This window comes from Pocillopora verrucosa, chromosome 1, assembly GCF_036669915.1.
Source record: "Pocillopora verrucosa isolate sample1 chromosome 1, ASM3666991v2, whole genome shotgun sequence".
Lineage (NCBI taxonomy): Eukaryota > Metazoa > Cnidaria > Anthozoa > Scleractinia > Pocilloporidae > Pocillopora > Pocillopora verrucosa.
This window is the reverse complement of record NC_089312.1, coordinates 34,901,749-34,924,921: the sequence shown is the minus strand read 5'-3', so window position 1 is coordinate 34,924,921 and position 23,173 is coordinate 34,901,749. Positions and strand designations below refer to the sequence as shown.

General features: G+C 37.5%; 2 protein-coding genes across 4 annotated transcripts; both read left to right on the top strand.

The window, feature by feature from the left end:
* The first annotated feature begins 606 nt into the window (after window positions 1-606).
* On the top strand, window positions 607-6,773 carry LOC131784229 (uncharacterized). 2 transcript variants are annotated; one of them, XM_059101027.2, is made up of 6 exons: window positions 607-749; window positions 1,135-1,774; window positions 2,587-3,055; window positions 3,338-3,460; window positions 3,979-4,239; window positions 4,860-6,773. In XM_059101027.2, exons 2-6 carry the CDS (start codon window positions 1,143-1,145, stop codon window positions 5,346-5,348), a joined length of 1,974 nt encoding a protein of 657 aa, XP_058957010.2. In that variant the 5' UTR covers window positions 607-749; window positions 1,135-1,142; the 3' UTR covers window positions 5,349-6,773. The 2 variants fall into 2 exon arrangements, with proteins under 2 accessions (XP_058957010.2, XP_058957009.2); XM_059101026.2 differs by having other exon boundaries at window positions 613-790.
* A 1,326-nt stretch (window positions 6,774-8,099) lies between these two features.
* LOC131784224 (heat shock factor 2-binding protein-like) lies at window positions 8,100-16,724 on the top strand. 2 transcript variants are annotated; one of them, XM_059101024.2, is made up of 12 exons: window positions 8,100-8,113; window positions 8,867-8,959; window positions 10,165-10,219; window positions 10,459-10,595; window positions 11,015-11,032; window positions 11,384-11,515; window positions 12,255-12,544; window positions 12,941-13,014; window positions 14,627-14,663; window positions 14,839-14,896; window positions 15,133-15,180; window positions 16,588-16,724. In XM_059101024.2, exons 1-12 carry the CDS (start codon window positions 8,108-8,110, stop codon window positions 16,645-16,647), a joined length of 1,008 nt encoding a protein of 335 aa, XP_058957007.2. In that variant the 5' UTR covers window positions 8,100-8,107; the 3' UTR covers window positions 16,648-16,724. The 2 variants fall into 2 exon arrangements, with proteins under 2 accessions (XP_058957007.2, XP_066023589.1); XM_066167492.1 differs by lacking the exon at window positions 16,588-16,724 and adding an exon at window positions 16,456-16,519.
* The last annotated feature ends 6,449 nt before the right edge of the window (window positions 16,725-23,173 follow it).

Below are 23,173 nucleotides of genomic sequence, written 5' to 3'. Positions count from 1 at the left end.
CTTCCAGATTAATTATTTCCATGCCTTCACTGGTTACCATTTACCCCTCCTATATTCACCCCTGATTAAACCTGCCGACCCCGGAAAACTTTAGATCAGTAGTCTTGTCGTAAGATCGGGTCAAAAATAAAAATAGAACAAAAAAAAAACCGTGAGACTCGCGCACAGATTTGCGAGAGTTGACAGGTCTAAGCCAATAAAGTGATTTAAAAACAGAATGACGAAAATCCGTCACAGCCGGAAAACAATCGAGAAAATTTCATCTTTTGTTAGAAGCTTATCTCGAACATAAAGAAGAAAACATTTACGACTCGAGGTCTTGGTGCGGCACAATTGGCCAGCAAAAATGTTTTGGTGTTGCCATGGGGAATAAAGAACGTTGTATTGACCAAGGTAAACGTGGCTGCGGAACTCCAAACCATTTGCATTTTAGGTATGAGTTATCGAGGAAACTTTTGTCACACTTTTGAAGAAAAAAATTATGTGTTAATCGTGTTGACAACCGTGAAATTGTGTAACATAACATTTGCTTGACTGCAAATTGATTTATTGTTCCAATAGACCTACTACTGGCTGGCGGGAAACTGTTGATCTGTTGCTATCGCAACGGATTTCTAAATAAGATGATCGCCATCTTGTATGGTTGTCTTGACACTCGCAGCGAAGTTTTCTCTACATAAATCTTCGTCAATCTTCTTTCAAGACTGAAAGCAGCGGTCGTAGAAATAGCAAAATCAATCTCTATGAAGGCATTGTGAGCGTCTGAGCCCTACCATCACTGCATAGATTGGTACGTGATCGAACGGATGAAAGATTTTTTTGTGCAGTTTAAATGAATTTAACAGACGTAATAATCGATCAAAATCAGTTTCATCTACATAGGTACATACATGACTTTGGTTTGAAAAAAAACATATATCTATAAAATATCAAAAACAAAAAGGTAGCACGAGGGTCTAAAACTTGTGGTTTAGTTAAAATTTGGCTAATTTTGTTGTCTTACTGCAAATCTCCTGAACGAACTGACATTTCAAGTTACGTGACCTTTGATAATATTTAGAGTGTTGCCTGTAGGGTAAACAAGATATTGAATGAAATGATCCTTTAACGCGGAACTTTTACTGTCTATATCAGTTAAAAACATGGGCTGTGGATCATCGCAAGTTGTCGCGCCTGAACAGAACGCCATTCGTAATGGTGACGTGAAGAGAGAATCACCCCGACCAAATGAACAAGAGCATCAACCACAACCTGAGGTGATACGACAAGAAACTCCTAAAGAAAAGAGGAAAGATTCAGCGAAATCAAGTAGTAGCAGCTCAAGTAGTAGCAGCTCAAGTAGTGCAAAATCCAAGAAAAGTCGTCCTGAAACTGCACCGGGTGGAGATGCGCCGGCTCAAATCGAAAACCAGCAACCTGCGCAAGAAACAGAAGCTCTTCAATCAAATAACAACAAAGACAGTGAAGGGCCAGTGGTTGTAACAACAGTAGTAGCTGATGAAGTTGAGAAGGTCGAAGAGGCTCCAGATGAAACGACGACTCAAGGTGAAGGCAACACTGAAGGAAACGAAAAACCAGCAGAGGACCAAGAACGCGAGAAGCCGAATTTCAGCGAGGACGTGTTGAGAGAGTTCGTGGAGGTAGAAAATCAAATACAGACCTTGGAAGGAAAGGGCGCTGAGAATGAATATCCAATTAAACATGCGCGGCTTGTGGAATTGTACAAAAAACTTTCCGAGAATACTGTGAAAGTTCAACAGCTCAAGGCTCAAACGTGAGTGGAAAGGAATTTTATATTTCCATTTTTTTTGTTTTCATTTAAATAATTACGGTCCCAACCGTAAACACACACAATTACTGTAGCTGAATTCGTTGATGCCATGAGCACCTTTCAGCTGTACACATTCGATCTTTATAATATTATCGGGTTCTACTCTGTATATAGTATGACACAACTTAGTACTTAAAATTACATCACCAGTAAGTAGACTAACTTTGCCTGCCTTCCCCCCCCCCCCCACTCTTTTTCAAAATTTTAGGATGGGAGGGGTGGGAATTGGGAATTTCCACGTAGCATTTGCAGTTGCAAGAAATGATATAGAAATGTCTGAATTTGATCAGGTTATGTTTCTCTGATTATGCTCTGAGTCATGTTGAATTTTATGAAATTTTTGTCTACTTATTTTTCTTTATGAATACTTCACAAGCACTTAATTAAAAAATGATAATCATTATAATAAATTAGTAATAATAATGATGATGATGATGATATTGAAGGATTTCTACAAGACCATGTTCAGTATCCCATAGTGCTGTAAGATGCCATGCAGGGGACTTGACAATGACTGATTTGAATGTGGAGTTGAAAATTTTCGATGGAATGTTTTTTTATTAAGAATATTAGCAAAAGAGACATTTTAAGTTCAATATGAATGTCCATAGCTGGGGTCAATGTCATTGCTTGAACATATTTGATTTATTAATGAAAGTATTAATTTGGCTGAGTAAATAAGCATTGCCAGGTTGTTGTTGTTCCATACATATTATAAATCAATTGAACTTTTTCCTTCTTTTTATACCTACTAGTGCCAAAGAGTACCAGGATGTGGTAGATGTGAGTGCAGCATACAATGTGCGGTCTTTCTTTGTCAGTGCTGATCAACTAAATGCAGAGGTAGCTAAAGAACGGAGCGAGTATGTGGAAGCTTTAAATAAGCAAGAAATTGCTGAGCAAGAACTTGAAAGCCTGAAACAACAATATCAGAAACTGTATAATGAAGTAATATCTGCAAAGAAGGATCAAGATGAGCTACAGAGCTTGAGAAATAAAGAAGAAGAGTTGTTGGGCCGCATTTTCAATGATTCTTATGGTAGTGACAAGGAATGGAAGTTAGAAATGGAGCTTGAATTACTGGCAGAAAGAAAAACAAGAATCAGTGCTGCAAATACTCGCTGGCATGGTGCCAGTGTATATCTTACTCATGCTACAAAGCAACTCAGTTGGAGTGCCCGGCGCTGGGCACAGATTTCATCGCATAATGTTACACTTCCAGTGGTGAGTATTATTCTATTGACAGATGAGCTCATTTGACTTAAAAACTGGATTTAGCCATAAATAATTGTAGACTGGCTACAAACAAATGGCCAGTGAGAATGTTACTTTTAGTCTGTATATCATATTTCATTCATTGTATATCATCATTCATGTATAAAATTATGCTTCTGGAATTTTGATATACTAAAAATTGAGTCAATTCCAATAGATGTTCAAATTTCTTGACATGTTCCTCATGGGCTAATTTGATAATCACTAATGTTTTTATTTCTTTACCCTCAGGTCAAATATACAATGGTTGCAGAAACAAGAAATCACATTATTGCAGCAATTCAAAACATCTCTAGTGCTTATGGGAGCCTCAAACCAGTGACTGCTCCTTACTGCACTCCAGAAGACCTGGAGGTTAGAAATAATTGCTCTTGATATCAATGTGAATAACAGATATATAAACCCCTAGTTTGTCATTGATTTCTGATGATTACACCACCCACTTGCATTTACTAATGTATGCACCCTTTGGGAAGATACATCAATTTAGGGGTTTAATTTTGTCTTATTGTGAGTAGTCAGCTAGAAAGATTGCACTCCATAATATATGCACATCCTATGTACATGTACATGCAGTGGGACACAGTTAAGTGCTAGGTTGGCAATTGAGACAAAAATGTGTCAACTTGGAACTCAAGGCCATGACTACATTAGACATTTTTTCCATTGTTCATTTTGGAAAAATGTAGCCCAGCCACTCATTTGTTGTTCATGAGTGAAATATTAGGGTTTTTCAAGAGATGAATAAAACATGACCTGAACAGTGTTATTCTTTAAAGTTAATTGATTGGAGTATATATATTTTTACATTATAACAGGCAATTTCCCATTCTGTTTACTAAGATCATCAATTATTGTTTCATTGGTTATAGGTTTTGAAGGCCATTACAAACTCAATTTTCAATGATGTCAATGTGCCAGCAAGTTATCAGAAGACATATAATGTGCTTTGTGTAATCTTCTCCAAATGTTCAAGCCTTCTTCAATGGGTTAATCGTGTTGTTGAGGAAACCATCTCTAAAGACTTAGCTGAAGTGAAGAAGGAATTCCATGAAAAGTACTATGAACTGAAAGAGGAAAGAATGAATCTGATTAAAAGTAAAGTGAAGGAAAAACTTGGAGTTGAACTGGAGGTATGCAGCATGTGCAGGTTCAATGGTTTATACCTAAATTCTCCTTAGTGTAATAGATAAGTTGGCCTAATTGTCAGTGGGCAAGACTTTGTATCCAAAGGTCCAGGCTCGAGTTCTCATCATGCAGGGTTAATTAATGTTTTATTGTGTTCTTTGGCAAGACACTTCTCTCTTGTGATGATTCTTGTCGGAGAGGAATATAAATAGGTGGCTGCAACTGTCAAGGAGAACTGACAAAATGTTAGGAGAACTTGAAATGGACTGTCGTCCCATCCAGTAGAGTAGCAATATTTACATGTACTTGTTTATGGCAGCAAAACTGCATGTTCTGTGGTGTAATGGTCTCTCATTGGCTTTTATGCAAGGTTTGTTTAGTTTGCATAAATTATGGCAATGATTAGATGATGCAAATATAATGATAGAAAATGCAGCATAAAAATTCACTTTTTCACTCTTCAAAGCTGTAACTGTTTATCAAGGCAGAATGCAGTGGTAACATTTTAGTATCTCATTGCAAAGATCTTCAGCATGTTCATCATTTTTGGGGTCAAAAGATATGTCCTCATAATTTCTTAACATTCAAATTCAATGGTTACCTTGTAATTTTGTTTTTTGATCAGATGGAAGTAAAGAGAGATGAATTCATAGGTGATGACTCCTCTGCTGAAGAAGCTGACATTGCCAAACCAGGAGCAGTTGCCAAAGAAGAGGGAGATGATCAGGCTCCTGAGCCAGAGGATAAAGAAGGGTTACCTGCAGAGGCTCCACCCTCTGGAGATGGGGAGGCACCAGCTGAGGCAGAAGCTGGGGAAGACAGTGCTGATGCCCCGCCCAAACCTGTGCCTTTGTCTGAACTTGCTCCTCCTCCAAACCAAGAAGATCTCTTTGGTAACATTGATCAACTAAAGAAACAACACGAAGAGGAGCTGGCAGAGTTCGAGAAGCAGCAAGAATTAAACAAGACTCGTGTAGAGCAAGGCTTGCAGGAGAAGCTGAGAGCGCGGCGAAGCAGGAGGCGTAAGATGCAGGCTCAAGAGGCTGAAGCAAGTGCACTCTCTGGAGGGGAAGGTAGCAGTGAGCCTCCGCCACCTTCAGAAATGGGACTCTAACTCTAAGTAAATGAGACCTTTTCTTGCCTGTTGTTTTTTGCTTGACTCTTTGCTTGTAGAAAGACATATTGATCCTACGGTAGTCAAGCTTTTAGATTTGGATTCCTTTGCAACACTGACTAAAGATGAACCTCAGTTCACAACCGCGTGATTCACTGATGTTTCTTGCTGATATTGATGGAAAGGAATGAGTAAGCGTCATAAGTGGTTTGTGGCAGTACTATTAAGAACAACTCTGTCCATTTTTAGATCACTCCCTCTTTTTAATGGAAAAGGGCGGGACGTTGTCTCAATTTGGTCAGATTTGCGGTCGAGTGTTTGCGAGCTGAGGTCCATACGCATATCCATATTTTTTGAAATGTAAAAACTCGCAAAATTATCTATTTGATCTTGCCCAGTCTGCACATGTAGTACATAATTTAATCACGTAGACATTGTAAGCGCATCCTGCTCTCAGTTGATTGAACTGCAATTTTCCCTGCACAGGGTTAAGTATCAAGTGTATTTTTTGAGCCGTACTGCCTACCTTAAAGAGGTATTGAATTTGTTGATGGTGTTCTGTTGTGTTGTGGGATATCATAAACACAGAGTTTCTTCACAGCGATTGCAACTGGGCATTTGCTTAATTTTTGCAACTATGAAGCGATTCAAGGAATAAATAATATATACCTTATTTTTTGTTGAAGGTTTCAGGAGATAATGATCTTTCATTCCCACACGTACACATTTTACCAGTAAAGCTAGGGTTAGATGCATTCTTTGAAGTTTACATCGCCTGAAAGAGAGAAAGAAAAATAATGTGAACAATCATTGAGAAAATATTTCCATTATGTGGAAAGGATGTTTTTCATATTTTTCTACAGGAATTATTTATGTAAAGCCAGGATATGACTCTTTCTTAAATTTTTTCAATTTATTTTCTTGTTTTTTTCACTGAAAACTAGATGTACCTGGATTAGTGCATTTAACTGAAAAATTAAGGTTAGCATTTAGAATTTGGCAAATTAGAGTTGACTCTAATTTTAAACACATATGGTCGTTGATTTGCTATTGTTTTTACCGAATTGGAATGAAGTGAAGCGCACGCTTATAAGTGGTCATTTTGTGTTTTATCGTATTCGAGTGTTGATTGTAGATGGTTTTTAAAGGTTTCATTCAGGTCTTACCTTGAAAGTAGTCCGAGTGGTCGAGTGTAATCTAACTTGTCCCGTTTGTGGGACTGAGATAAAATGTAGTTCGGTGACGTGAAGGTGTTAATCATTTTCAAAGATTGTAATTTAGACATCTGAAAGATTAGATTGTTGTAGATTTGTAAAATACTTGTAACGCGTACATACGCATGCACCTTCGGTGGCTTGTTGTTAAGTTCAAGGTCATCATGTATTTATTTGGATCTTTCGAGAAAGAATAAAAAGTTCAATGGAATGTGTGGCTTCATATTCATGAAATAATATGTGGCGATGACTGTGAATATGGAAGTTAGAAATTGAGATTGAAGCTTTGAACAATGGGTCAAATGCTTTCTGAACAAAAAAAACAACATGTGGCCATTTCGCTGGTATCTAGAAGGTTTTCTCACTTTTGATAGTAAACGTACTTTCTTAATTCTTGTTCAATGCTAGCATAAATTTGTATTTAAACGGTAAAAATCACTGGAAAGACAAACAGCACGTGGTAATATTTAACCAGCTTTGAACAAAGTTCGTGACCACCAGTAGACTGGCAAGAACGAGAAAGTTTTTTGTTTTTCTCCGCTTTTAGGGAATGCTCTTTGGTATTTTTTTGCAATCGTTTGCCTTGTTAATACGGAATCCCTTGACTCAGTTTTCCGTATTCTTTTGACACTCAGTGATAGTAAATGAGCACTGAACTAAGGTTTTCTTCTTGTAAACTCAGTAGACCGGCAACGATGGTTTTCATTCTCTCCTACTGTTCAAGTGAGGATCTAGTTTAATCCTTGTTGATATCGGAAATTCCACCTCATAAGCGTGTTGCTCAAGTAATCTAGCTCAGGTGTTTATCTCAACAGTTGAACAACCCGGACTCGTTCGCCTCTTATTGGGGCATCAGAAAAGTGTCATTAGATAGAATCTCAGATACAGAAACAACCCAATTGTCCATCAATAAAGCTGCAACTGTAGGATAAGTGATGTCAATAGCGTCCTGTACACGTTGCAACAGGGAACCCAAACGTAAAAATTCGGATAAATTCCCGATCTTTCAACATTGTCCTGGCTTCGTGTTTTCTTATTATTTTTCTGTTAGTCTACGACTGGGCGGCAAAACATGCCAAATCTTACTGAATCTCGACAGGCGTGTCTACGAGGAACTTTTCGAATTCGAAATTGAAAAAAAGTCTTTGATTGATTGAAAGCCTTTTTCCCAACAGACCCAATCGTTCCCAGACTCCTTCATCGTATTCTTTGGTCACATAGGATAAGAACTAGTATTGGCAACGAAGTAAAAAAGAATAGCTTTTGAGACGAAAATAATCTTAATCTGAGATAAAAGATACCCAAGTCGTTGATACTCCCAGTTTGTTTTACCAGCCAAGCAGAAAAACTGGTCTCTGATGATGCTGAACTAAAGGTTTGCGGCTCTGGCCTAAGGGTGAGCCCCTTTACTCAATTTCTTCCCGCGGTCAGTATTGTCGATGGTGGCACCAAGAAATCCCTGGGCCGAGGTTACGCAAAGACACCCTTTTTGGCTGAGGAGGACTGAGCATCAGTGGAAAGGGTTTCAAAATGGCGGACAAAGGAATGAAAGTGGGTATAATGTAATTGCTCGGATAGTTTATTTCGCTTTCCTTGCCCATTGGGAAATTGGCTAAACTGCAGAATACCTTGCCAATCATTTACATGTCATGGAATAAGAATAACGTTTATTGTATCATGCCTCGATCTTCAGAGCCTCCCGACGCATGTAAAAGAAGTGGACCAAAGTGACAGGGTATTCTGCAGTTGTTCCGGAAAATTAACTTTATTAATGAAATCTTAGTTATTTTAGTTGTGTATATATATCAGTGATATTTTCTCTGTGTTGACGGGAGAACTGCTAGTTTGACTACGTAGTTAACGAGTATTCTTGCTTTCAGTCGATTTCAGTGTTGTATACAGTTAGATGAGAGCCGGCTAAGTTTCCTTCCCTATTTTTTCTGAATGAAAGAAAACTGAAGCAATATTTAATTCGTAGGAGTGAGACTCTGATTGATCTACCTTTAATTATGCAACCAATTGATGAAAGCAAAATAAGCTTTCATACAAAACACACTTGCAGGGGCCTTAGAGAGTGAGTTTTGACTAATTCTAAAAAACAGACCTGAGCAATTTAAATTAACCTCAACTGGTTCGACCGAAAGTTTTTTTCAAAATGTAAAATTTTTTTTCATTAGCCAGCTGGCTAAATATATTTGCATTAGGCATCGATAAGTACATGGATCTATTTTTTTTTTGGTTTGTTTGTATGATTCTCATAATAACTATATTGGTATTTTAATTTTTTTTTATTCTGACTTTTAGACTGACAGAAACCAGCATTTTCTGAAGGTTTCACGTGCAGATGTAGATCAACTTGTAACAGAGATTATGCAATTCAAGGAATTTTTGCCAAAGGTAAACTTTTTCTCAATATGTGGTGTAATTTTTGTTTTAGAAAGCGAAATCAAGCCAACTTGCACTTTAAAGAGAAAGAATGCTTTAAGGATTTGCAGTTGAAGTTTAAATAGATTTTCAATCTCCATTTGCTACCTTCAAGTGTGAAGTGTTATTTATTGTAATATATGTTGTTGGTGTTTTCACTTAAAGTCGAGATTATGGAAGTTTATGTATCAAAATGTCAAGCAAGAACCATTTCCAACAGTCAGCAAATGCAGAGAAGAGCATGAAGAATTGTAGCTTGTATGATCTACTCTTAAGGGATTATTGCTCCTATCAACCCTAGGAGAACCAGAAACTTGAATCCAATTCTCATACATAGGCTAGAAAATTATAATAATACTCTTGACATAAATACCAGCAGCTGTGGTATCCAGTCACCTCGCCACCAAGCAGACTCGCCACCAGCGAACTTGCCACCAAGGAACGATCTCGCCACCAACGTACTCGCCACCAAGCGAAGTCTTCTCGCCACCAACCACCAATAAAGAGATTAGTCGAGGACAGTAGGATGTTCGGCTGATAAGTCTGTACTCAAACTTTATAAACGTATGTTGTCGAAAGCACGTTCGAAACCGATAAGTTTGTTCGCTTGTCTGTACTCAAACTTTAGAAATGTATGTTGTCGATAGCACGTTCGAAACCGAAGTAAGTTTTTATTCCTCGCATCGAGTTTTGCAATTTCTCCTTGCTTACGTGCAAAAGACAAACGCGATACGTTTTGATTTCAATGAGTTAGGAACGGAACACATCTAACACGTCGCTGAAGGTCATAATTTAAATACAGACAAGCGCACAAACCTATCGGCCGATTTGAATTGTGCTCGTTCGAACATCCTACTCTCCTCGACTACTTTATTCTAGTTTATCTCTTTATTGATGGTTGGTGGCGAGAAGACTTTGCTTGGTGGCGAGTACGTTGGTGGCGAGATCGTTCCTTGGTGGCGAGTTCGCTGGTGGCGAGTCTCCCTGGTGGCGAGGTGACCGGTAACCAGCAGCTGTTGATTTAAGGGTAAAATTTCCTTTTAATTAATCACTGGCTTCCCCAGAATCTTACATCTCTGAATTTCTCTTGCACTAACAAAGTATGTGCATTGTTTGCCTTTTTTTTTTCTTGCAGGATATAATGTTGTTGATTATATTTATCTCAAATTTTTTTCTAGGTTTTAAATTCTGATCTTGTAGGGTTATATAAGAAACTGGATCATTGTGAGCAAGGTATGAATTTTTTCTGGGCTTTAAATCACAAGAAGCTAATTATCATCTAGTTAAAGAGCATATGGTCAAATCATTGAGTTGTTTTGTCATAGGATTTGCTAAATATTCCATGATCAGACTCAGTCCTTGACTGCAGGAACAAATAATGTGAAGGCAAACAAAAAGATATGATGCACAACATAAACAATACGACCGAAATAAACAGTTTGTTTTGATCTTTTTGAATTTGTAACAATCAGAACTTGAGGTCTTGGAGGCAGAGAACAGAAAGCTAAGGGTTGAGCTTGATCAGATGAAAATGCACCATGATTCAGAGATTGAGGCAATGAAGAAACAAAATAACAGCCTTCTTGAGGATGGTGAGAGATATAAGGAGGTATGTCTCCTGAATTATAAACATGATCTGTTTTTGTACACAACTAATATTCTGATCAAAAGCAATCCATTGACCTAAGAGGTAGGATCTTTGATTTTGGGCATCTTCAAGAATTCTGTGGCTAAATTTTGTTGGTCATGCAGAACTATATTTTATTCAGACAAGAGAAATATTTCCTCCTACCTTACACCATTCTCATGTTAACACCTTTCATAATGAAAACTGTGAACCTGCGTCAAGTAATGTTTAGCTTTGAAATATTTTACTCTAATTTTTATTGAATATTATTGCTTATTTAAACTTTTTGTTAAATTTACTGGGCACTCAATCAATGAAAATTGAATATCAACATACACAGTGTATTTATTGCTCCTGATCAGTTTTTCCAATATTTTTTGCTTTTTCTTTTTTCTTTCTAGGAAAAATATGTGCTAAAGGTAATGTATATAAATTAGTTAACTCCAAACCTCTCTTTTCCTTTTTCTTGTTTTTTCATTTTTTTATTCACTTTGGATTGTAAAAAATCCCATGGAATCTGTGGTTTAACTTAAATCCATTCCAAAATCTTAAACAAAAACTCTTTCTGCTGAGTGGCTAATTTGTCAACTGACTCCAACGAGTAGTTTGTAGAGAAAAAAAAAGGGATGAAGATATGTTTAAATTGTCTTTGCCAAGAGAAGTTTGTAAATTGTAAATATGCAGATAGATGTAATCATCACAGTTTGACCTGTGAAGATTCTCTAAAATATTTGTAATTGGACATTTCAATAAGAAAAACTTTATTTCAGTGTCAGCTGTCAGAAGCAAGCCAACAAATGAATGATCAATCTGATTATTGTTCTTGTATGGGTGCAGCCGTTTGTACTCTGCTATGGAGAGTATCTCGTCAGCAGGAGTCTGTTACTTCCCTGCTTGGAGGGGTAAGTTGATGATATTTGTAAAATATGATGCAAGGTCTCTGGTAAAAAATCTTGGTTCATTCTGTGTGGCAAAAAGCTATATTTTGCACTAACATTGTACCTTGTATTTCTCTTAAGAGGCATATAGAAACTGTTAGATTTGGAGCTTTTTGTGAGCAAGTTTTTCATGTTTTCAGCTCTCATTGATGTGGCTGTGGCTTCTCTCGTTCACTCTTCACTTCTGTTATTTTTATATTGAACAATCGTATGCTTACCAGCTTTAATCTTTTTAGATTTTTACTTTACAGTATTCCGTAGCGGACCCGATCTTGCCTGAACCGACAATAGACCCGGAGCTTTCCAAGGGTCAGGTCCTTTAGAATTTTTGAATCTCGTCTCCAGTGCTCTGCCCATTAGAGTCGCAAATGCCTCGGAAAGTGCAGTCACTTATTTAGGATTTCAAATTTTTCTTGCCCCAATGGATTTTTAAATTATTTTAATTTTACTTTTTCCAACAACGATTAAGGCCATACTGTCACTTAGATTTTTCCGCCGGCTTAAGAAATTGGCCGGTAAATGTGAGCACAAGGCCTTGGCCTGATTGCAATCCTTGCCTTGAGACTTGCGCCTTAGATATTAGAATTGGATGGCATTAAATTTAAATGGATTAAACGTTAAAAAAGAGAAGGAAATTGAAAACCTTTATCCCATTCCTTCTGGAGGGAATGACAGCTTGTTGCTACTGCTTTCTCAAATCCAGAACAAAGCGGAAGAGTTTCTTCAAATCACATCACGAACTATTGAGAGTTACTTTGACTCTTGCGCTGGTGGAGAGGAAGCGAAAGAAAACTCAGAAGAATTTCAGTTTGTTTTGGCTCTCGTTGGAATCATTACAAACATGGCAGCTGCTGCGCAAGGTCGAGAATTCCTGGTAACGAAAGACAGTGGGCGTGTATTGATTGACACGTTTATGAAAGTGCTGGGTGGATCGTCTGCAGGAAAAAATGTTAAGATGAGAAATTTGATACTGATGGCGTTGTATAATGTTAGGTAAGGTTCATTGAACATGTGCTTAGCTATCGTAAAATGCATGAATCAACGTACTTATAAAGCTCATAAACTCACTGTGTGACGTAGCTCGTTCGTTCAGACGAGATATATATATATGACTTTATCATCTGATTTCAGTGAGTAGTCCGAACTACCCGTAGTAGCCGTTCTTCCCAGTTGAAGCTGTAGCTTTTACAAAAATATATGAACAGATAAATATGAGATAAGAAATAGATTAAAAAAAAGATGTCATTTTGATCACAAGTAAGATTCCAATATAGCAAATTGGAAAAAATTCATCTAGTTAATTTTGTCATAAGTTTATCATCATATCATATCACGTAGGCCAGACAAGTCTTCGTGAAGTTAAAAATTTACTTTCATGGTTATTCTTAGTATCAACATATCAGGGCTCCAGTACATCACTAAAAAGCGAGGAATTCTTGGCAACCTCATGCAGACAATTCGGGGTAAGATGATTTCCAGTTCTTTTGTTTATGGCTGGCTCTGTTAGCATTGTTATGTGAACCAGAGTTATAATGGTCACGATTTGGTGGAGATCGAAATCAAAATAGTAAGCACAACACAATCACGATCGGAACATTCACAACGTTTATCGTTATCCCCAAAATTTGTTCAAAGGGCGAGTAAGATATACAGTGTTTGTAGAACTTGTGTGTGTGAGTCACTAGCTGATGAAGACTGATGATATACAGTGTTTGTATAACTTGTGTGTGTGTGTCACTAGCTGGTGAAGGCTGATGATATACAGTGTTTGTAGAACTTGTGTGTGTGAGTCGCTAGCTGGTGAAGGCTGATGATATACAGTGTTTGTAGAACTTGTGTGTGTGAGTCGCTAGCTGGTGAAGGCTGATGATATACAGTGTTTGTAGAACTTGTGTGTGTGAGTCATTAGCTGGTGAAGGCTGATGATATACAGCGTTTGTAGAACTTGTGTGTGTGTGTCACTAGCTGGTGAACACTGATGATATACAGTGTTTGTATAACTTGTGTGTGTGAGTCACTAGTTGGTGAACACTGATGATATACAGTGTTTGTATAACTTGTGTGTGTGAGTCACTAGCTGGTGAAGGCTGATGATATACAGTGTTTGTATAACTTGTGTGTGTGAGTCACTAGCTGGTGAACACTGATGATATACAGTGTTTGTATAACTTGTGTGTGTGAGTCACTAGCTGGTGAACACTGATGATATACAGTGTTTGTATAACTTGTGTGTGTGAGTCACTAGCTGGTGAACACTGATGATATAAAGTGTTTGTAGAACTTGTGTGTGTGAGTCACTAGCTGGTGAACACTGATGATATACAGTGTTTGTATAACTTGTGTGTGTGAGTCACTAGCTGGTGAAGGCTGATGATATACAGTGTTTGTATAACTTGTGTGTGTGGGTCACTAGCTGGTGAAGGCTGATGATATACAGTGTTTGTATAACTTGTGTGTGTGAGTCACTAGCTGGTGAAGGCTGATGATATACAGTGTTTGTATAACTTGTGTGTGTGGGTCGCTAGCTGCAGAGAAATGACAGACCGCTCCAAACATTTGTACTACTTACGGGTTTGAAAGTGAGAGCTGTGACTGATTGCTTCTACCGGTGAAAAGATAGTTTGCGTATAGTGGAAATGGCTGTTTCGTACGCACCTTAAAGTCCATAGGGGCCGGCGGATGAACAAAACTTTACGGCAAAGCGGAGTTGTGGAGGTGGTTAAAGACAATAAATAGTTTCTCAATCGATGCGTTTTCGTCTAAAGGCTCTCCCGCATGTTTTCTCGGGTCCGTACCTCAACGCTTTCATGCATCACAAAACCGACAGCTACTTACTTTTGGTTTATGGAAAATGTTGCAAGTTACATATGTATAACAGCTGGGGTCTCTTAGCTCCATTAAATGATGAGATTGCGTTCTATGAACTTCAATTTGGATGCTGGTAGACTGAATTGTTACGCAGGTCCCAAATTTTCTCAAACCCACGTTTTGAAAAACGTCTCTGGCTTGAATAATCTATTTTCATGACACTTAACACTCAAGGTCGCTTGATTTGTTTTTGTTTTGATTTTAAAGGGGAAAGTGATTCTGAGCTAAGCCTTAATGCTGCCAGGTAAATAAACGAATTGTTCTTCTGTATTCCCTTCATATCACTTTTCTGTTGTAAAGAGCAGGTCACTTAATTGTATCACTTACATTTTTAACGTCGTAGTCCTCTGAATAAGTGAGAATATTTCTTAGTGTCTCCATGAATGTATAAAATATGATTTGTCACTGTTCCTCTCAAGACTGTTGCAGTCCATCGTCATGGAGCCGAACAGTTTAACAAGTGAAATCTTTGACTCAGTAAGTAACAGTAAACTTTCATAGCTTACTAAACCTCTTGTTTAATTTTTGTTTTTTTTTTCTTGTTTTTTGATGGGTCATCATCTCGATGATTATTACGTTTTTTTTTTCCATGTGAAATGTCTTTAAAACATGGTTAGATAGTCAGTTTGCTTCAATGTAATCAAGATGTATTTCTCTTTGGGTGCTGTAATTTATTTAACATTTCTGAACGTTCGTCTCTGTAACCCTATCAGATTTCTTTGCCAGTGCTTCAAAACCTTGCACGAACAGCCAAGGGAGAGGTTAGTGATGTAAACTTTAATCACGGGTTAACAATGATTGAGAATACATTGGCCACAGCTTGTGGGAAAAAAATCATGATCTTTCATCGCATAATTTTTGTTTGTTTTGTTTTTTGTTTTTGCGGTCTTAGTTTGTTTGTTTTTGTTTTTTTCTACACTTTCTGCCTTTATTGCTCTGTTCTTTTAGCTTTTACGCATTCTTTAATTTTGTTTTGATGGCATTATCCACAGTTGGCTTCATGTTCAGTCCCACTGTGCATGATTTTACCACTAGATCATTGAACTCTTCTTGCTTTTAGGGGAAAAAAGGTTCAGCGCCTTTTTCGTTCTTCTTTATTCCACGACCAATGCAAGCTCAACATTCAACTTCGATATTAATCTACATACTTACATTAACCAGTGGTCAAACGTTAGGCTTGCGCGATGGAATCAATTTCCGGCAGGCCGCGCGCTAATTTCCCGCGCGAAATTTGTACAAGAAATCAGATGATTTCGAGTGCCTCTGGTTCATACTTTCAGAAACGTCTTTGGAAGCCCCAAGACTTCCAGACTATTAGCCAATTGTTTTTACTTTGTTCGGTCTTTTTGTTTTTGTCATTATCCCTCAAACTATGAATTAAACGTTGTCACTTTGTCCTCACCTTTCCGCCATTTTGTTTTGTTGTGCTTTCGAGATGTACCTGTCAATCGATTTAATTTCAACTTTTTGCTATCAATTTTAACTCACTGTACTCAATTTCAACTTTTTGCACTCAATTTCAACTTTCAGCGCTGTTTCGGGATTTATTTACGTTTTCTCAGCCAATGAGCGTGCTGAAATTTTTGCATACATTTTATCACGAGAAACAAACGCTTTGCAAAATGGGAGAAAGGAAATTGAAACACTCATAGAAATCTGTGAAAAGAAACAAAAGAAGGGAAAAGGAAAACTCGAAACTTTATGAACACAAAGCTTGTTCAAGTGCGGGTATTCTGTCAATTTATCATTCAGTTTTGAGAAAAAATCATACGCTCTAAAAAGACCTTGTCTTACCGGTTTGTGTGGTTTGTTATAACAAGTTGGTTCTGACCGCCTGAAAACTCGCCACCTAGTTAGCATGACGTTCGCACATGGGCAGATGTTTGGCAGCTGTGGCATCCGATTTTCTCCTTACCAAAATTGGAAAAAAAAAAGGGGGAGGGGTGGGGGAGGCGGGAAAGGAGGTGTGGGCAATTTTTTAACAGCTGTTACGAAGATCGTGGTAGTGAACTAACTCTCCCTTGAGATCTCTGTAGGTCAGCGCCTAGAGCGTGGAAATGCAAGGCTGGAGTTCCATTCCTCATGGGGTTCATGACATAAACAGATAAAAACCTACACAGAAAAATTCACTTTCTCAATCTATTTTCTTCTTTTTGTTTCCTATCAAGTTGCGTGATACACTGTTGGAAGTAATGTCAGACCTGCAGTCTTACCATACTGGATTCTAACAATACTTTTGTGGATTCTCAAAAACCCAAAAAACATTACTATCGCTTGTGTTTGACTTTAGATATTTATAACGGCAAAAGGACTGAGTGGAGTCCAACTCGGTTTGTAATCATACGAGTGATAAAAAAAGACCAGACGACCCGAGGCGGAAGATCCGTTTGTCAATCACGAATATGATTACAGACAGAATTGGACAACACAAAGCCCTGTTACCAAGAAATCATAGCCGTTACAATTTCCTTCTCCCTCCTCCCCCAAAAAAGAAAAATTTAGGACAAACATCGCCGGTAGAGACAATGTCTAAAGTAAAAAATTCCTACATTTTGGAAATTCCCCATTTTTGTTTCAGGATAAGTGATTGCTGCTATGGTTATTGTAATCAATTCTGTGATTGGTAGATTTAGCTTAGTGGACTTGGTATGATTGGCTTCATGAACTGTCCGATTACAGGTGTCTGATTACAGCCAACTGTCTGATTATGGCCAAATGTCTGCTTCGTACACTGTCCAATTACAACTGTGCTAAATGTTTAGTGAAAAATAAAGCAGCAAAATGCACCAATCTCATCTGGGGAGATTGTAATGGTTATAATTAGTTAAATTTTTACAGCCACTTAAAGAAAGTAACTACATCATTGGAATTATTTGTGTGTATGATGTATCCGTCGTGAAAAGATTTCCAAGAGAACGTTTTATAAGTAAGAAAAAAACATTTGTTGCATTTTGGACAAAACGAGGGACTATTTTCAATGGTTATAACACTGAAACTCTATTTTATGGGTGTTAAAGGTAAGAATTATGAAACATTTGTGTCGATGAATGTGGTCTCAGTGATAAGAAGAATTGAAGTGTACACACCCTAAATGTATTATTGAGAACACTTTGACTTGAAACAAACAAGAATAGAGTTGCTAGTAAAAAAATCTCAATCTTTGAGTTGAATTTTATCTCATTATCCCCTCCATATTTGTGCACAAAGAACTCACTGAGACTCACTTCAACAGTGAATATACTGTTATTCACACTGATGTCCTGTCAGGTTGCATCAACTTAATCAAACATTCAATAAATGACAGGTTTACTTATAGTTGAGAACGTTTCCTAAGCGTCTTTACTTCCCGTACATAAAGGGTAGCAAAAGATGAAAAATAACAATCCTTCATAACTTTTATATATGCCCCTTTCATATTGAGATTGTTGCTTGATGCTCAAGATGCTTACTAGAAAGAGAAGATAATGTGGTCCCATTATTTTCTCTTGCTACTGGTTATCGACGACTGGAGAAAAATAAATATTAGGTATATAACCTTAACGCTTGATACGATTGCTGATCTGTGACTGTGTTGTTGGGGCTTGGTTGTGAATTTTTAAGAACGTTTGTAGTTTAAAAGCTAGTTTTTTGCGGTAGTTTTAAGTCGCAGTTGCAATACTCTTGTCTTCTATTTTGTCATAAAGGCCTTGTTCTTTTCGCGTGACGCCTTGGAAAGGAAAAAATACTAGTTATCCGTGATTCGTCGAAAATTGTATTATAGTGAGTGCATTAATACTACTCCCTAAACTCCAAAGCCAGATAATTATGAAAGTTGTTTTAAATACATATAGACTCAACTCACAAGCTGATCTGCAGATTTTGTAGCACAACGTTTCCTATTTATACATATGAAACATTTCATAACTATGATGTACACGGTTGATCAAGCGTCTCTGGAATTATGCACATTTTAATTAACGCGTTTAGTTAGTTTTGTCGTTTATCGACACTGCGAATGTCAATCGAGTAAAATGCTGTTAATTCTCTTTGCCTTTGAGATTATTGTCCTTGTGTATCCTTGAAAAAAATTATCTCTGAGAGGAAAGTACAACGTGTAGCTTAAAATTAGACATTATAGAGCTATGTTGAAAAAGAAATACTCGAAAAATGTTAGCCCTCTTCTTTCAACGTAGATAAGTATACTATGGCAGGAGCCATTGCTGTCACGAGTAAAGACCCTTGCGATCCTTTCACAGCTGCACTTTTTCCACCGTTACACAAGTCTTTGTCACAGCATGAATGAGTGCAGTTGCCACCCGCAAGGATTATGGCCCGGCATGAATTCTCGATACTTTTACAATCTACTACACATGATCTTGCCTCGACTTCGTTCACCAAAGCCCCAGATTTAATCCTGTGGAGGTATCTGCCGCAAAGTGAATGATTTAAGCAAGTGATAATGGTTGACTCTCTTTCGCACATTTCTTGTGGGTATGGTCGACCATCATCTGGACCTTTGCATTCATAGCATTTGAGGCAATTTACTGTAAAGAGAGATGAAGAGAAAGTTTAGAAACGTTAGCCTCTTTTTTCCTGCTGTCGAGGTAACGCAGAACGAGCCGCAGTGAGAATGAACTAGTGTGAATTTCATGTAAGGAAAAATGGTTGATGTTGTATATCCACGGAGAGCGAACGTGACAAAATATTAAAATTCATTCCGTTGCAATTGCGAAGTAGCCCTTTAAACTAAACGATCTCATATCAATGATGTTGCACTAAAATTTATCAAGAAGTATGAAAAATTGTATGACGATAACATATTTTTATGCAATATATTAAAGTTCACATGGCAACCATGTCATAATTTTATGCAGTTCTTACTAGAAAATTCCATCATATCAGAAACTGTTTACATGTAGATCTAACAACCGGCGTCGTGTTCGTTTCATATTACTGATTTCTCGTAATGAAAACGCTAAGAAATGAGTTATAATAACGATAGATTGTTGTTTACAGCTCTCTTGTACTTGAGGTCATACCTCAATTCCCTTAAATGTCATCTTATGTTATTTATGTTATTTATTTAAAGGTTTGAACGACATCTATCACGCAGCCCAACAGGCGCATTTTCATTGGAATTAATGCAAGTTGACTACAACAGAATATATGCAAAACATAAATACAGACAAATTTTTCCTGCTTACAAATATTTAGAACTACGTAACACAACGGAGTTTGATCCCTCTACTTACCCCTTCGTAACATACATGAAGCAATGAAGATGATAAGAAATACATTCATCAATGCCACCGTCGGATTCATGGGTTGTTTAGGGTATATTTCCGATGTTCTGTGTGGCAATGTTCCATGTCATCGCTCCTTCCGAGTTAATTAGTTTCGGTCTTCAGCGTTCAGAATCAAAGTCCACGTTCCAGAACCTGTGTCTCTTGTTCAAGTATGCTCGAGTTGTTATGTTATGACAATCCATGAAGTTGTAACCGTTTTATGCAAATCAGGATGTAAGAGAGGTTTATTTCGTGACATGACGTCAAACATTGTTTTGGAGGCAGAAAACCTCGTTATTTGAAACTGACTAACCGTGAAAACGGAGACAGGCCGGCTAGAGCGTAACAAGTGTCAAGACAACTCCAGTTTGCTTGTCAACAAAGAAAACATGCAACACTGAGCCCGTACACGTAAGTTGTTTTCATTCGGGAAACTTGAAATTATCTGTTCCTCAAAGCTCACAATTTTTCTCAAGCTTCACTCGAACTACTTATACAACCTCTGAGCATATTTTGCAAAAATGGAAGCTATTGTTGTACATTCATGTTTCAGATATTCTTGGGAATGCTTGCGAAGAGTATCTAGAACAATCGAGCATCTAATCACGTACCCTTGGACACATTAGATCCAAGCGATTTAACAAAGATTCTAAACTCCCTCGACAATTTAAATTACATCATAGCGTGCACGCAAGGTCTACCTATTTCCCAAGGACCTACCGCGATAAAAAAATCCTTATGTACAGTACGACCGTGCATCCATCACATGACAAGTATAGCCGCGAGGTTTCAAAACTTTCGAGATTTTTTCCGATTGAGATAGATATGGTAGGGTAAGGTAAGGTATAAACTTTATTTTACCAGAGTGGGCCAATCAGCCGTTAGGCTGGTATCCAGAGGGGCCCAGAGCAGACCTTTTGGAGCTCAAAATGAAAATAGACATGTAAGTAATACTCATTTCGAAAAATAATGAACATCTAGTACTTTCAAGCGACGAAATTAGTCTCAAACGCGATGCGAATCATGGCTGAAAAAAACAAAACTAAGCTTTCTGACTTTAACTGAGGCTCTGCGATGTTGGGTAATCTTCATTAAACGATATTTTTAAGTGTTGATATGTCTTAAAAGTGTTGTTAGTGTTGTTCAATAATTTGAAATCGTACAATTTTTAGAATTTTCATCAAATTTAGTGCTACTTACAATTTATGCGTTTGTTTGTTTATTTTCAAGCGAATCTTTCGGTACTTTTACAAAATAAAAATTCTAAATCCAATCAAATTTTATCCAACTACTTTCTGCTACCTTGATTTAATTTATTAATTTTATTATCCTATCTCATGAAATTTCCTTTAATCTTCGCCGATTTGATAAGTAAGACCATCAGCTTGCTTTTCTTTTGAATATTTTTATTTTTACTTTACTGGTAGGCTCTAAAAACAAATGTGATTAACATTTTACTAATAAAACACCCTGCCTTTGGTCTATGATACATAGCAATGAGAAATGATCTAACAAGAATCTCTCAATGGATTTGTTGGCTACGAATACTTATTCACCTTTGAAATTCTCAGCTAAATGACGTTGTATATTTATACTCAAGAGTTGTTACATTTTTATCCTTCTCCCCCCATCCATCCTCCACTAACTTTATTCCTTTCCCTAATTTGTCTCTTTGTTTGTTTGTACCATGAATAATGTTTGCACGGAAAAATCTGCTTGTGATAATGCTGTTGATATCTGTGATCAAGAAGAGGGAATGGAATGCAACATAGAGTGCTGTTCAGAACGGTTATGATATAAAGTGACTTGGTAGGTAGAACTCCCTTTTATTTCACAGGAACGTAACATGAAACTAAACGATGTAATTCCAAAAACATTACACTAAGATTTATCACCTACGCAGTAGCAGTAATCGTATGATGATACGATACTTTTATGGTGTTCAATCCTTTAGAAACCGTTTCTGATGTAGTTCAAAGACAGTTCACTACGTTACACACTAATGATTTCTCATTAGGAGTGCATTGGTTTTCCAATTTTCTCTATCATTGAAGCTATGATTCGTGTTGAAAGATCAGTGAAAATAAACCTTAGTGATTTGTTTACTGCTCTCTTGTATATGAGGTCCTTTAAAATTCCCTTAAATTTTATTTCATTTGATTTGTATTGTTCCAGGTTTCGAGACATCTTCGTAGCCTCAGAGGAGCATTACTTATTGTGGTTGATGCTCAGTTGACTGCTTTCCGAAACTATGAAAATCATAAAGGGAGAGGAAGTTTTCCTCTTTATCTTATTTAGAAATATGTAACGCAAAGAAGTTTAGTCTATTTACCTCTTCGTAGCATACATAAAGCAGTGAAGATTATATAAAATGCTTTAACTTATTCCATAGTCGCACTGAGAGTTGTTTGTTGTGTTACAGAATGTGACCTCATGCATGTATTCAACAGTAGACTGTTGAATTAATTAAGTTGTGATAAACGTTCCCGGATCATCTTCTTCTTTCGGGATGAACCTAACTGACTCGTGTGTTCTCCGTGCAATCCGTTTTTATTCCATCCCATCCGATCCCGTCATGACAGAAGGAGCGAATTTAACACAGTGTATATTTTCAATGTCCTGTTTGGTAATGTTCCTGAATTGAAGTCATCGCATTCCTTGTTTGTTTTGGTAAGAATTAAAATTCAGGTTTAATAAAATTGTTATGTTACAAGTACATGTGTCTTTCTTTCAAATGGTCCTCCAACATCCCATGCAGTTGTAGCTGTACTGTAAAATGAAGAGAGCCAAATTGACCCCATAAGCCAAATCGGCGCTAATGTTTTGAGGGCCAATTTGGCCCGTCGAGGGTCGTTTCAAACTATTTAAGCCAAAACGGGTCAGAAAGGTACCAGTTAGACCCCTCCAAACTCTGAATTGGTCCAAATGAATTCCACTTTGGAACTTTTTCTCGATTTGGCCCTTCCACGAGCCAAGTAGGATTTACCAATTTGACCCCAACAAAGTGCAATGCTTGAAATGACTGATAATTTTCCCAAAATTGTCAAGGACAGCATTAGACATGTTACGTGGAAGTCCCACCACGACTTGAAAGACACACGGACGTAGGGATTCGGGAATGTTAAAGTGTATACTGGTAAAAGTAGATCTTTAACTCGGACGAAACCATAGTAAACTATCGATTGGCTTACTCAACTTTATGTAGTGAATTTTTTAATGATTCAATTTTGTTTTAAAAGCAATTTCTCTCCAAAATTCGTCCTTCTTTTGCTAGTGCGTCCTAGCAGCCCCCTCTGCGTATCACATCAGTCGAACCTAGAGTTCTTATTCGGTACGATAATTAATTTTCCCGCCAGAGAATTTGATGGAATTTGATGCATGCGTGGTTCGCCTTTTCTTTTGAACCTTCTTGAGTCTCAGTAGTTTCACAACTAAGGTCGTGTGTTTTCATTTTGGCGCCGAGAGATAGAGACGGTTGCAGTTCGAAAAG

Coding starts and splice junctions, on each gene's coding strand:
- LOC131784224 (XM_059101024.2), top strand. Junction 14,664..14,838: donor CTAAGCCTTAATGCTGCCAG/GTAAATAAACGA, acceptor GTTCCTCTCAAG/ACTGTTGCAGTCCATCGTCA. Junction 14,897..15,132: donor CAAGTGAAATCTTTGACTCA/GTAAGTAACAGT, acceptor TAACCCTATCAG/ATTTCTTTGCCAGTGCTTCA.
- LOC131784229 (XM_059101027.2), top strand. CDS start 1,143: ATGGGCTGTGGATCATCGCAAGTTGTCGCGCCTGAACAGAACGCCATT. Junction 1,775..2,586: donor CAACAGCTCAAGGCTCAAAC/GTGAGTGGAAAG, acceptor TATACCTACTAG/TGCCAAAGAGTACCAGGATG. Junction 4,240..4,859: donor AACTTGGAGTTGAACTGGAG/GTATGCAGCATG, acceptor TTTTTTGATCAG/ATGGAAGTAAAGAGAGATGA.